The sequence below is a fragment of the Fusarium mangiferae genome, assembly GCF_900044065.1.
Source record: "Fusarium mangiferae strain MRC7560 genome assembly, contig: FMAN_scaffold016, whole genome shotgun sequence".
Lineage (NCBI taxonomy): Eukaryota > Fungi > Ascomycota > Sordariomycetes > Hypocreales > Nectriaceae > Fusarium > Fusarium mangiferae.
In genome coordinates, this window is record NW_024573936.1 from 1,033,500 (window position 1) to 1,047,495 (window position 13,996).

The 13,996-nt window shown below is 49.5% G+C and overlaps 7 protein-coding genes across 7 annotated transcripts; 2 read left to right on the top strand and 5 right to left on the bottom strand.

Annotated features, from left to right (window-relative positions):
• Positions 1-237: 237 nt before the first annotated feature.
• On the top strand, positions 238-2,994 carry FMAN_10546 (uncharacterized protein; the record flags this gene model as incomplete). The annotated part of the gene is made up of 2 exons (XM_041823984.1): positions 238-473; positions 570-2,994. The coding sequence occupies 2 exons, from the start codon at positions 238-240 to the stop codon at positions 2,992-2,994; spliced, it is 2,661 nt and encodes an 886-aa protein (XP_041689510.1).
• Positions 2,995-3,647: 653 nt separating this feature from the next.
• FMAN_10545 (uncharacterized protein) lies at positions 3,648-4,904 on the bottom strand (the record flags this gene model as incomplete). The annotated part of the gene is made up of 1 exon (XM_041823985.1): positions 3,648-4,904. The coding sequence occupies one exon, from the start codon at positions 4,902-4,904 to the stop codon at positions 3,648-3,650; it is 1,257 nt and encodes a 418-aa protein (XP_041689511.1).
• Positions 4,905-5,503: 599 nt separating this feature from the next.
• Positions 5,504-6,786, top strand: FMAN_10544 (putative phosphatidylinositol/phosphatidylcholine transfer protein SEC14; the record flags this gene model as incomplete). Its single annotated transcript, XM_041823986.1, has 4 exons — positions 5,504-5,671; positions 5,775-5,824; positions 5,913-6,036; positions 6,115-6,786. 4 exons carry the CDS (start codon positions 5,504-5,506, stop codon positions 6,784-6,786), a joined length of 1,014 nt encoding a protein of 337 aa, XP_041689512.1.
• A 501-nt stretch (positions 6,787-7,287) lies between these two features.
• Positions 7,288-8,008, bottom strand: FMAN_10543 (uncharacterized protein; the record flags this gene model as incomplete). The annotated part of the gene is made up of 2 exons (XM_041823987.1): positions 7,288-7,767; positions 7,820-8,008. The coding sequence occupies 2 exons, from the start codon at positions 8,006-8,008 to the stop codon at positions 7,288-7,290; spliced, it is 669 nt and encodes a 222-aa protein (XP_041689513.1).
• Positions 8,009-8,336: 328 nt separating this feature from the next.
• On the bottom strand, positions 8,337-10,060 carry FMAN_10542 (uncharacterized protein; the record flags this gene model as incomplete). Its single annotated transcript, XM_041823988.1, has 2 exons — positions 8,337-9,951; positions 10,011-10,060. 2 exons carry the CDS (start codon positions 10,058-10,060, stop codon positions 8,337-8,339), a joined length of 1,665 nt encoding a protein of 554 aa, XP_041689514.1.
• Positions 10,061-11,307: 1,247 nt separating this feature from the next.
• On the bottom strand, positions 11,308-11,772 carry FMAN_10541 (uncharacterized protein; the record flags this gene model as incomplete). The annotated part of the gene is made up of 1 exon (XM_041823990.1): positions 11,308-11,772. The coding sequence occupies one exon, from the start codon at positions 11,770-11,772 to the stop codon at positions 11,308-11,310; it is 465 nt and encodes a 154-aa protein (XP_041689515.1).
• A 557-nt stretch (positions 11,773-12,329) lies between these two features.
• FMAN_10540 (uncharacterized protein) lies at positions 12,330-13,447 on the bottom strand (the record flags this gene model as incomplete). The annotated part of the gene is made up of 6 exons (XM_041823991.1): positions 12,330-12,533; positions 12,600-12,713; positions 12,759-12,989; positions 13,024-13,032; positions 13,116-13,303; positions 13,366-13,447. The coding sequence occupies 6 exons, from the start codon at positions 13,445-13,447 to the stop codon at positions 12,330-12,332; spliced, it is 828 nt and encodes a 275-aa protein (XP_041689516.1).
• Between the last annotated feature and the right edge of the window lie 549 nt (positions 13,448-13,996).

Here is a 13,996-nt window from a genome sequence, read left to right on the forward strand (position 1 = left end):
AGCTACAGAGTATTGACTTATTATTTACCTGGTGTTGCACCAGCGACTGAGGAGGACCTGGGCCCCCATACCCATAACCCATTTCTGCCATCCACTACCGCTGTCATTCCAGCTCCAACTGCTGCTAACAGGAACCACTGACTGATTACCACTGCAACTACCGCGTATCGCGACGAGGCGCGGCCAACGCCCCGACGACGGAACCAAAACCATCCAAGGCTCTTTTTTGAAGCCATCATGACCACGCCGACCATGGCCCAGCCCACGGCCATCCACGCCAACGGCACCTCAGAATCTCCCAGCCTCGACAAAGCGCAACCTGTCGCTCCGGGAAAGCGAAAACGCGAGACGGAAGAAATGGAAGACCGCGATGAAGACAATGCCTCCGAAGAGCAAAAACCTGCCATTACCAATGGACAGCCCAAAAAGGACCAACGCGACGTGATAAAATCTTTCGTTGGAGTTCTGAGCAGGTATGCCTGCTTTTTTTATTACCACTTCTTTTTCATCGCATCGCAACTCTGTCGCGAATGACTTCTCCCTCAGATCCACTAACCCATCACCAATAGCTACGACATCGGTCCCTCCATCCTCAACTGCCTCTTGCCCGAGTCCTCTGATGATGAGCAAGACGAACACCGAGCCAAGCGTCAAAAGTCGACCGATCTAACTACCATCTCTGAGAAGGCTGCCGCGAATGCTTACGAGGATCTAGACCAAGTGGCTAATGACCTGGTCTCTGCACTTCAAGCCGCTCTCAAGGATATCAAGACAAAGCCAGCCGATGATGAAAAGCAAGCGACCAACGAGGAATTGAGAACGCAAATCTCGGACTTTAAGGAAAAGGCCATGCAACTTCTTCGACGAGAAAAAGCTTACCCGAAAACTTCGGCCGACCCTCTTGCAATCGAGGCAAAACTTCCACCATCTCCTCAGAAGGGAGAGTTGGTACTGTCCCTTGTTGCATATGCACCCCAGGAAAGAAGGCTGTTCTCGAGTCTCCCAATTTCCGATGAAGCCAAACTGCGTGATATGCCCTTACCCCACGGAATGTCATTAACTCATGTTATGCCGACAACGCCCCATGAGCGAACACAGACTCTTGGAGATTTGTTTTCGTCGCCAAAGAACCTGCCGCCTCTGCAGCCACCCAAGCAGCCTAAGACGCAAGCTAAGGGCAACGTGCTGGATTTTTATCGACCAGAACTGACAGATACTTCCAAGTTCCGAAATGCGTCTTACTTCACAACCCAATTGACTGCTGGATGTTACCTCGACTACAGCAACGCGACTCCTTCGTCGCAAACCATCACCAAGCAACGAGAACGTGCGCAAAGTCTAGCGGGAAAGCGACCCTCAACCACTGAACTTGAGCTGCACGAGATGGAATCGCTTTTCCGAGGCGCCTTTTCTAGCTTCGCACCTTGCAAGGATGATTCAGGAGCGGTTGTGCCGTCGAGTGTTGCGGGTCGTATGTGGTGGCAGCAATCGGGCCACCGATCTTTTCAGAACATGATTGAGGTCGAATATTATAGTAGTGCCGACAGTGACGAAAAGGCGGAGATGGATGAGGCTATGGACATCGACGAGAAGGCTATCCAAGAAGCGATTGATAATTGGGATGAATCCGTTGTTGATCCGTCACTCGAAGAGGCTCTGGGCACAAAACGGGCGGATGAGGAGAAGGAAGTCGATGAGATTTTGGAAGAAGTCAGCGACATGATTGAGACTCTGTCTTCTTACCAACGCATCCGAAACCTCAACCTTCCCAACTCGCAAAACCGCTCGTCAAGCGACCCGGTTAATGGCGATATGCTGGCCACTCCCGGACCTACTCCTTCAGAAGGCGAGCAAGCCACATATGAGATGCTCAAGGCACAGCTTGCTCTGATCATCAAGACACTACCGCCATATGCTGTCGCCAAGCTGAATGGAGACCAATTGGAGGATCTTCTCATCAGCACCAAGGTTCAAGTCCAAACTGACAAGTACAAGGGAGTTATGGAGGAGGATGAGGCGGGCGTTCAGGCTCGGTTGAGAGCTCAGCAACAAGCTGCTCAGGCTAATGCCCGGCCGCCGCCTCAACGTACACCCAGTGTGTCGGGAGTTTCTTATGGGCATCATACTCCCCAGACCCAGTACGCAACCCCTCAACGAACCCCCTCTATGCAACAACAGCAATACTACCGACCTGGGCCTACGCCCGGTTTCACACCTGCACCACGACCTATGCCCGCCCAACCTAGACCTCCTCAACCTAATCAGTATTCTCGACCCAACGGTTATCCTGCTCAATATGCCACACAAGTTGCTAAAGCTCAAACTCCTTATGGCCACCAAAACATGCCTCAGTATGCTTCTCAGCCAAGACCTCAGTTTGGACAGATGCAGGCTCAGCAAGGAACTCCTAATGCGCGGTTCGCTTTCCAACCAGGCTATCCACAACAACAAGCCGCTACACCCTCACAGCCCAACTTTGGGGCTTACACTAACGGTCAAGCTGTGCCGCAGCGCACGATGTCTCCTCAGGTTAATAGACAGGCCTACAGTGCCTCGCCTAATGTGCAGCAGCCTCCACGATACGGTACGCCGAACCAGGCTGTGGGCAATCAAATGAACAGGTACCCGAGCAACCCCCCTCAACACGGAACGCCTGCTCAGAACCCTGGACTTACAGGATATCACACCGTTATCCCTGAAGCGCAACAGCAGCGGATTCTCGAACAAGCGAAAGCCAGGGTTGCGGCTCAAGAGCGATCTACTATGTTCGCTGACAAGATCACTCAGCCTGGCACTCCTGGTTTTGGCCAAGGAGGGACTATGGATCCCAGCCGACTTGCAGCTGCGCGAGCAAGTATTGCTTCTCAGCAAAAGCCTCCGACTCCCAATTCTCAGCGATCGAGTATGAGTGGGACGCCAGGACCACCACCTCCCCACAAGGTGACTCCTGTTCCTGTCCCACCGATCCCAGGCATGCAGCAGAAGCCATTGTAATAATCGACACCATGTGTATCTTTTGGAAACGAGAGACGCGAAGCGGAAGGGGTCAGATATGATATCATCAAGGCAGACTTAGGGCACCAGAGGAGCGAGAAAGGGGTTCAGGGGAGGCGTTTAGAGGGTGGATTCGCGATTGTTTTTATTAACTAAGTTTTTCTGAGGAGTTGGTTTTTTGACTCAGCCAGGGGAAAAAGGGACGAGAGAAATATCTTTTAGTCATTACAAGGAAGAACTAGGAATTGGTGGACTTTTCCATCGATTTGTTGAGCTGGGGGTGGAAACTCCTGGTTGTGTAATCCAAGACGCCGAATTGGCGCGTGTATGCAGACGAAGACAAGGTACACTGTTGCATTGATATGTTTGCGTTATGGACTTTCTTTTGTGCCAGTAAAACATGTCAAGGGTTCTGGATTGAGTGAGTATGTTTTCCTCATCTATGATATGGAAAAAGATGACAACAACAGGGGCAAAAGAAATGTATAGAGTTGTTTGTCAATTCTATTGAGCTGAGGGGTATCTATCAAGCCAGTCCTGGAGGCACATGTCGTATCCTCAACCTATTCCCAAAAAAAAAGAAGTTATACATGTAGTTTTTGCATTCGGTCGTACAGAAAGTTCTAGAGATCTACATCCAGGCTGGTGGTGATCTATGCTGGTGGTGGCACTGTAGGCTTTGCCAGTTCAGCCGCAAGCTTCCGTTCTTGTCGTTCCTGGAGCATCTCAAGGACAATGCGACGTAACTCAAAGATCACCTCGACGGCAATGAGCACGATGATGATCCATTCTAGGCGAGTGCCATGTTGCTCACTGGACATCTCGCGCAGAACACTCGCAATTTCGGCGGCGTAGTCCATCTTCTGGTTCAATGCGCGGATACGCACATTTACATCGAGTGCACGACCAACTTGTTCGTAGTAACCTTCTAGACCAAGATCGGAGCTGGTGTCCCAGAAGATATCTGGTAATGAGTCGGTGAGCTCAGAGTAATGGTTGAGACGAGCACGCAGACTGAGGAGTTCGCCTGTTTTTTGTAGGATGAACTTTCGACCGAGAGGTACACCAGCACCTTGTGAAAGTAGTGCGGGGATGTTGCGTGTGCTTTCAAAGTACGACGTCAAAGCCGTTTCGAGAACAGCAAGTTTTGTGCTTCGAGCCAGACCCGACGAGAAAGCCACCTTTGCTAGAGTAGTATCTAGCTTGTCAGCCTCCTTGTGCTCCTTGCGAGTACCCAGAACGATAACATCGCCCTTAAGCACACTTGCTTCTCGGTTTGTATCGGTTGTGAATTCGAGATCCTCAAACTCCCGACTTTCAATGGAGTGCGCTTCTTCGGCAGCACGCATGATCTGCCTGGTAACGACATCTGGAGGCAGCGACCATGTTACGATTGTGCCAGACGGAAAGACAAAGATGTCTCCACCATTTACACCTCTAGCATGGACCACCTCGTTTGCGTCGAATCCCGTGCCATCCGGGTCAATGTCAAAACCATGCGATGAGAGAATCTCGAGAACTACAGGCATCTTGAATGATTCTGCGACGCAGGTCGCGCTGACTACATTGGAGGGTTCATCGCTGGGACTTCCTGGTGCTGTTGCGCCTCGTTTGGGCTGCTGGGCAATGATGGCAACTCGACGTAATGAATTCTTGGCCGTATTCGATCGAGTTGGCTTCCTCTTTGAAGAAGCAGGACCTTTCTCTTCCTTGGAGATCTCAGAAGCGGAACGGGAACCGTCGTCGACTTGAGACAGGTAGGGATTCGAGGTGAAGAAGCTTCGCTTTCGAGGGAAGCTAGCCAAAGAGGTGAGATGGAATTGTCGATGAGGCCTCAACCGTGGCCCGGCGACTGAGGTGTGAAAGAGGCGGGCGACATTGAGGGTGATTCGCTGGGAGGAATTCCTCATGATGTGACGACTATTATGCCATTAAAGGTGAATTTATGGTGGGTTGACTCTTTCAAAGTACTGAGAATGAACCAATGTCGAATCAAGAGAAGTTCTACTGGTACTAACAAAGACATTGACATCGGGAGCGGGCCCGATGATAAGATAAGATAAGATAAGGGACCAACTCAGTGATAAGATAACCTACTTGGATCATCGAATTATCTGCATGTGAGAGACCACGTGATACTCCTCAACGGAATGTGGGTATGCTAGACCGCTTCGGGAGGCATCTTGGAGTGGACTTGGACACCCATGACGAAGTCCCACTAGCCACCGTAGCTTAGGGAGGGAGATCCATCTCTAGGGGAGACCAGACAAGCCCAGAGACGGTTAATTACGCTACGCTACGCTTCTCATCTCAACACCGACAGGACAGGACGACTTTAAATTCAGAGGAGGCCCCCTTGACCTGAACTCTTCATCAACCTCTTGGCGTCATTCTTGGCCTATTTTAATTCATAACCTCCGCTGTCCTCTATCCCCGCGGACTCTTTTTCCTCTTCTTCTTCTGCTTTCTCCCCTCTTTCTCTAACCCCCACCATACAACGTCTATCACCATGGATCTGAACCCCAAGTACGACAACTATGATTTCCCCATCAAGGGCCCTGAGAAGCAGGATGGCCACGCCGGCTACCTCACAGAGGACCAGATCGCCAAGCTTCACCAGTTCCGCATGATGCTCGAGTCCGAAGGTTGCACTGATCGATTGGACACCTTGACGCTGGTACGAGATATACCTTAACCTAGCTACCCAAGCTTGCTAGACCCTGGACAAAAAGGGCCATGTAACGCGACACAGCAAATACTGACAACGCCCTTGTCTACAGCTTCGATTCCTCCGAGCGCGCAAGTTCGATGTCGAGGCCGCCAAAGCCATGTAAGACTCTTCTACCCTTCCTTCCCATCTGATGGCGGTGGAACGAGAAATTGTGCTGGTAGCGACAGGGGGCTGACCGCCACTATAGGTTCTTGGATACTGAGAAATGGCGAAAGGAGGTTAAGCTTGACGAGACTGTGCCTATCTGGGACTACCCCGAGAAGGCTGAGATCGGAAAGTACTACACTCAGTTCTACCACAAGACCGACAAGGTATGGCAAGCCGGTGATGACGAGCGAGAGCTATCATGAGAACATATGTTGACTAATGTTTTTTTTCTCCTCATACAGGATGGACGACCCATCTACATCGAGACCCTTGGAGGCATTGATCTGACCGCCATGTACAAGATCACCAGCGCTGATCGCATGCTCCTGAACCTCGCTGTCGAGTACGAGCGCGTCGCCGATCCCCGTCTTCCTGCCTGCTCCCGCAAGGCCGGCCACCTCCTTGAGACATGCTGCACCATCATGGACCTCAAGGGTGTTTCCATCACCAAAGTGCCCCAGGTCTACTCCTACGTCCGACAGGCCTCTGTCATCTCCCAGAACTACTACCCCGAGCGCCTCGGCAAGTTGTACATGATTAACGCCCCCTGGGGTTTCTCCACCGTCTGGAGTGTTGTCAAGGGCTGGCTCGACCCCGTCACCGTCTCCAAGATCAACATTCTCGGCTCTGGATACAAGAGTGAGCTCCTCAAGCAGATCCCCGCCGAGAACCTCCCCAAGCAGTTCGGTGGCGAGTGTGTGTGCGAAGCTGGCTGTGAGAACAGCGATGCTGGTCCTTGGCACGACCCTGAATGGGCTCGTCCCGCCTGGTGGGAGAAGAAGCAGGATGCCAACGTCATCGAGAATAAGGGATCTGAGATTGAGGAGCCCGCAAAGGCTCCCGAGGCTGCTCCAGCTGCCGAGGGTGCTGATGCTACCCAGACTGCTCCTGCCTCTGCCCCTGCTGCCGCTTAAAGAAGAGTATATGTACCAAGGTGAAGGATATGGAAGAAAGATAGACGGGCGGGTTTGCTACGTCTTAATATAGACCACATATTTTCTCTCGTTTACCATGCTTTTTTTTCAACAAATGGGGTTTGAGAGGATATCTGAGCAAAGATATATATATATATATGGTAAAAACGCGTGGGAGGAGTGTATGGCGGAGCGTGACGTTTGTAGGGAGCACAAAAAGAATTCTTCCAACCCCCTTCTTGTTCTGCTCGGTGTATGAACATGCTCATGTGGACGTTTTATTTCGTGTGTGCCTAAAATTATGTTAGATGCCGGCCGCCTGAGGCTCCTGACTATGGTTGCAATAATTCTCAACAATAGACGCGGACTCGAGATTTGTGTTGTAGCATAGGAAGTGATATTGCCGATTAATCCAATCCAACCCCATGCGCCCCAACTCCTTGTTCGTAATACACTGATCGCCGCCCTGGGTATATATGCAATAAAGACAAGGGATGTCTTTTATCGTCCCTGCGTAACGACATACTCGCCGGCCACGCGCGCTCTCTCCATCTTGGCCACCACGGCAGGCATATCGCGCTTCAATCTTCCCAGACCTTCGACAGCTCTTCGGAATCCTTTCTCCACGCCATCTTGTCTCTCCAGTGGTTGGACATTTAGATCCACTTCAGCGGCCTCTGCTATGATCTGTTGTTTTCGCGCTTCCAGCATATCGTCGTCGCGCTTTAAGCCATCGCGTAATTGCTCTGCTTGCGCTTCGGCCGTTGTAGCGGGTACTGAGCGTTTCAACGCTGCAACATCCTCGAGAAGCTTTTCTTCTTGTGTGATTAAATCTGCGACACGCCGACGTTTGCGCGTGTCAAAGGGTTCGTAAATGGTATCGGGCTCGACGTTTGATTCGGAGAGGAAAGAGTCTGGAGATACGGGGAGGCCGTTTATTGAAAGATTTGGAGAGGCTAGGGAGAATGTCTTGTCGATGTACTGGTTGCTTGTTAGCCTTGTGTCATAAAATAGACTGGACAAAGGATAGTACCTCGTTTACGAGCTTTTCTATCTGATTTCGCAATTCATCCTCTCCATCATTACTCTCTACCACGGGAAATGCTTCGTTGAGACGTTCTGCGGCTGCGCGACGGACATTGGCGATGAGATATGAGAGATCCTCGGGTGCTTGCAGCTCGATCTTGCGCTGGACTTGAGCGACGACAGATTCAGAGTCCATGACTATCACTCTCCAAGAGGAGGAGAAAAATCAAGGTAAGGAATAGCTGGAAGAGAGGGGGTAGTAGAGGAAGGGTTGTGCTATCAAGGTGCTTGACGGTGAGTGCCTGCCCCGCGGCCGCGTTTAGTCAATTGTTTACTTTGAAACTCCGGGCGCCGACTCGGAAACGGAAACGGAGACGGGGCTTATCTTATCGTTTAATGTGGGATGTCACCTCCACCTCGACCAAGCAGAACATGAACTTGTAAATAGGCAATTTATTGTGAATGTAACTTGCAAATCGCGTTGATATCTTCATTCAATAACCTCATTATTCCATCGATCGTTCTCATACGTCGCTCCAAGCTTGTTCGCTCACGTTGTACTCTGAAATGAGAGTCCTTCTGTTGACTCCCTCTTGCTCCCGCTTACAGTAAAGCAAGATTTTGTCCATGGGGGCACCCGAGAGCTCGGCCTCAACTTCACTCATTCTGCGCAACTCTGGTAATAATGGCACCTGATAATCCAGATCACGCATTGGGGTGTTCAGCTGAAAGTCATCCCCCAGGTCAACGCCGCCGTAAAAGTCCCCTTCTTCCAACTCGACCACCTTTTTGGCGACACATGCTGCGATATGCGCATCCCAGATGCCTTCCCGGTGAGGACTTGTCCTGAGAAGCTTGATTGCTTCAGCTCGGATGCGATGAACGCGACATTTGACTGCTGTGAAGTAAAGTGGCGGTATCCAGCCCATGTCGATGATGGACCTGGGCATGCAAGTCGTCATGATGTAGAGGGGCATCTCGTCCTCCAGTTCATAATGAAGCGACAGTTCCCATAGCTTTGTAAGTTCTTTGATGAGTAAAATGAACTTGTCGGTACAGGTGTCGTATATGGTCTCGTTATTGCATATGCAAGTCTCAGACATAACGTTTGTCATGGCGTAGTGTATCCTCAGAATCTGGTATGCCTTTTGCAAGGATATATTTGAGCCACCAGGTCGCGCTTTCATAAAATCTTGAAACATGCCATGCCATTGGGCGAGCCTTGTCTTGACGAGCTGCTGGGCTATATGCTCTGTTGCTGCTATTGTCTGTTGACGAGCTCGGTGAGTAAGGTGGAATATCTGGTTGTAAACAAGCTCCAGCCCTTTCCAAGCATCGTTGAGATTAGCGAAAGATTCAAGGAAACTCTTGTCGGGGCTGTGAGCTGGCTGTAGAATAACACATGAATGGTGGTACAACAGTGTGAAGAGCTCAACCTGCATATGGAGCCTGGACAGGGCCTCCACTATCCAAGCATCGGTTGATTCGTGACAGGGTTTCAATGCCAAGATGCCCGAATTAGCCTCGGGAAGACCCTGCATCTGCCAAAGAATGTCAAGCCCATTCTTCAGGTGAAGCTGCGCCGTGGCGAAGTGGCCCCGGAAGAACTCCAAGCAGACAAAGACAACACAAGTGATGAGCGCCACACGGCACGATTCCTTATCTTTGGCGTTGAAGTGTGGCTGCAGATGTGCAATGGCCTTGACGTACTGCTGCAGCGTAAACTGCTCCTGTTGGCTCATGTGCGAGGTGGGCGAGTTTCTATGTATGTCCAATGTCACAACACCCTTCTTGTGCGCCGAGCTGAGCGCAAGGAGGGCATGTAGCACGGCGGGTTCTCTAGATCCAGCCTGGAAGACGAGGGTGTTCCAGAAGCCAGAAGAGAAGGTGGCCGAGATCTTTGTAGAAGTGCGACACCTGAACCAGTCAAAGTAGAGCCTCTCGTTTGCGTTTAGAGAGAAGACGAGGGTTGTCTCTAGGGGAGGGCCAAGGGTGAACTTGGGGCGTGACTGGGACTGGGAATATTGTGTAAGAGCGTGTGATCCTCCGCCCCAGATTCCGTATCCGTCGCATGCTCGACCTGTCGATAGGCATCTCTGACAGGCTGGACGGCCTTCGTCACATTTGACTTTTCTCAATCTAAGTCATTAACCTCTGCTTCCCTCTCTCTCTCTCTCTCTCTCCTGTCGAGTACTCACTTGCATGTTTTACAACCTGATTTGACCTTGGATTTTCCCTTTCGAGCCATTCTACGAAACAATCTAACAAGGAAGAAAGGAAGAGACGGAGTTGATTTGTCTGCTCGGAAACTTTTGGATCTGCTTGGTTGTCGATTTAAGCGGAGATGGCATTTTGGCGTCGTCGAACGTGCCCCTGGAGCTTATAAGCCAGGAATATTCTTGCTGGGCCAGCGGGTTGGGGGCGCTACTAGAAGGACTACGTACTGAGCGTGCCCTGCCACCCCGCGGACTACTCCGCTGACGAGATCGTCATCGTTATCTGCACTTCCTATTGGTTTGCTCGGAAACTGCGAGGTCTGATTGGTTCAGATACCAAGTGTCAGAACCTTGGGTGTAAGAGTGCCAAGATATGTAGTACTTATATGCAAGTTTGTCCGTTCGGAAACTTTTGAGAGAGTCTGTTGTATGATGTAGTTGATTCGGAGATAAGACCTGAGAGACTGTTACTATTTCATATATTCATTGTCAAGTCCAATCTACCTGAAGATGCACGAAAACACCGTGAAATTGGATCATACGAAAGTCGATTTTGGAGTCAGCAACTACGAATTTCATGCCAGATTCCCAGTTCAACAGAATAAATAAATCCAATCTTCAGGCTACTCGAATTCTTATCATCACATCAGCTAAGGCTGCCCCTCGATGCCCCCTTGGCAAGAATGGCCTTCTCGTCTCTCACACGGGCTTGGGCACCATAGGCTTAACCCGTCCAACATGCAGAGCTATCCCTAGTTGAGATGAAATATTTGCGTTCCTTGACCATTCTTACGAGGCATGTGTAGCGTTCTGGGATAGTGCTGAGTAAGTTCAAGAGTCTGTCAGCATCCGAATACCAGCCAACCACATAAGAACTACTATAACGACTGCGAGGAAATTATTGGCAAGTGGTTCAGACGAACTGGAAAACGACGTGGGGTCTTTCTTGTAACGATGTTTGGATATGATATGTACATCAACAAAGTATGTCCTGAGAGGCTACGTGTTTTATCTATATCTGTAAGTACAGAATATTAGCAGAAACTCTGACCATGAGTGATATAGGCTAGCTGTACCCAATCCTGAGACGCCCACCGAGGAAACCATTCGTGCCCTGAACAAGCTTCAAGAGTAAGAAACTTCCCAACTTTATTGAGGGAACGGCATCTGGGCAGAAAGATAGTGCTAGCCTTATTCCAATTCCAATTCCAGGAACACAGAAGATTCAGTATTTTTGCCTATTTATATCAAAGAAGGATAACTCACAGAGCCATATATATCAAACACCAAAAGGCCCGATATATCGGCTCAGCCTCCTCTTCACTCCGACGATCCTCGTCTCGTCAATAACCTCGTGTGCCTTGAGGATATCTAAAATCCCATATACGAAATCCTTACTATCATTACGCATCTCGCCCTCTGCCAGGCTCCAGAACGGCGAGATACAAGTCATATTCACGAGACTCTCAAACCACTCTGCGTTTACTGTACAAAGTTTTCCCCAGGCGACGTAGGACGGAAGCATACGTGGGTTATTTGAATGTCGATATATCCTGCAAAAGTTGCCGCGGTGAGCTCGAATAACGTCGAAGTTTTGCCAGAGATGAGCAACTGTATCGTAAGCAGAGAGTGTCCATTGAAAGTCTCTGTCTAGATCGGGGGTCGAGATTGTGATGAAAACTTGGGTGGTACACGGCGAGCACCAGGCTGGGCGGCTACTGTAAAGACGATATTCGCTAGACATGGTGACTAGTAGATTGGTGTGTGTAGAGGAAAATGAGTATGGATATGCTTGAGGGACTCCTGGCATGAGAAATTTGCTCCATCTTATAGGATGAGATTCGCTGTGACCAAAGGACAAATGGATAACAACTTAACAAGGGTTCTTTGATTAGAAAACTTTTATTGTAGTGGTTCACAATTCAGTGAAGCTCATTCAGCTATTATTTGAAATCGATGGCCGATATAACCTGATTAAGAGGATGCATTGAGGCCAGGTGAAATCTGAATCAGGCTTCCTTCTAGTCTGTTTGTCACAAGTTGAATGATTTCAAACATCTTGATAAGTCACTCAGTGGACGCCTTATGCTCTTTACAAACAGCAACGCCCTTTCAGGCTCAATAATACCTGCATCAAAGAAGATATTCAACATCCCTATAATATACTCATGGCTGCACCAAACGTCTCGAGCACTCAAACCTAGATCCGGACTAAGACATTCTGCGTCACTAGAAGAGTTTGGAGACTTATACGAAATTGATTCATACTAGCAGTGCTAAACCAAACATAATTCCCCGAGGTCAAACGCCAGAATCGTCCTGGAATATACCAACAGGGTTCCAGTGATTCTTCCGGTCGCCATACCAATCTTTCCACTTCTTACAACCATCATTGACCTGCTTCAACTTCTCAGGAGTCATCATCTTCCTCAGATCCTCTTCACGCTCCATGGTCTGTAGTGCCAAACCACTTGAAGCGTGCCAGGCAATATGGCAGTGGAACAGCTAAGAGCCAGGGTTGTCAGCCTTGAAGGCAACTACAAGGTAAACTCCGGCTGGTATCAGTGCAACGTCACGTCGAGGTGGATTGTCGAATTTGAGAGTGACGGGGTTGTTTGGGTCATTTATCTGCGAAGAGTTTGTGCCTTGGGCGAGCAGGGCAAAGTCGTGCCCGTGTAGATGTAGCTATTGAATATCAGTACAATTACAGTTGCGCAGGTACAAACTTACCGGATGTGCAAGAGACCTGAAGGTCTTGTTGGTGCCAATACGATCAAGCGATGGAGCCGTGATGACAAGATAGACCCAACCGTCTCTGTTCTCTGCTGGAACAATCACATAATCGTCAGGCCATTCTTTTCTTTCCTCTATCAGGGTGATGGTTGGGTTCGAGAAGTCGAGCCAAAGAGGTCGCTCGCCGAAAGCCCACCAGCTAAATCTGTCTCCAGCGTGTGGTGTATCCTTTACATTTCTATACCAAGCTCAAGATCCTTACTCCTATCTCCTACATCTTGTTAGCAAAGGATCTGCATTTGGGTAACCTTGCTGTTGACTGAAAAGGGGTGAATAATGTGAGTGATTGTGTACCTCTCGAAGCACTCCAGGCGGATACATAGTCTCATAGTCAGTATGAATGCTGAAATTGTGTCCATCTGAGCTCTTCAACCAGCAGTGACGGTTCTCTGGAGTAGAACATGACTTCCAGTCATTTCCAAGCTCGGGATACTTGCAAATAAAGTCTTCGTCTGGTGAATCGGGGCCATTGGTGCTGGGAACTTTGGATAATTTTGCGAGATTTGGCCATTTTCGAAATATAGAACAGGCTGTTCAGAGTCACCTCCGATATGCTCGTGAAGTGGAAGTGAGAAGAAGGTGACGGTGTAGACGATGAACGACTTGCACACGCTGTAGAAACCCATCTTGGGCAAACGTTGACTAATACCTCAGCGAAGTTTAGGGATATGAAATTTACGACCTACTATGAACTCTGGAGGTTGATTGAGATGGTGAAGGAGAGGAATTAAATGTTCTCAGAAGGGGAGACCCCTCCATATCAACTTTCAGAGTTGGGTTTCTTGTTTCTCGCGGCGGTTTTCCTCCGGGCTTCGAGTATGTGATAAGCCATTTCACAACTTACACGATGGAGAATCATCCGTTTGTAGTCTCATCACATCTCTTTTACTCACTATGACCGAATCCCATAACCATATTTCAGCCATGACTAGAACCTAGTTCTGTCTCAGCTGTTGAAGCTGCCCAGATCTGGTCATCAGCCGCACTCTAGGCTGAGCCACCACTGCTTTCCCCTCATTGACTGGAATGCCACACAAGAGCGTTGCCATAGAGAAACAGAAGATATCCCCGCTTCTGTAGAAACACGTTGAAAGCTAGACTAGCTTGAGTTTGTCGTCCCGTCCCGTTCCGCATGAGTTAGTGAGTTATCGTTGAGGTGACGCATTCATTTGTCT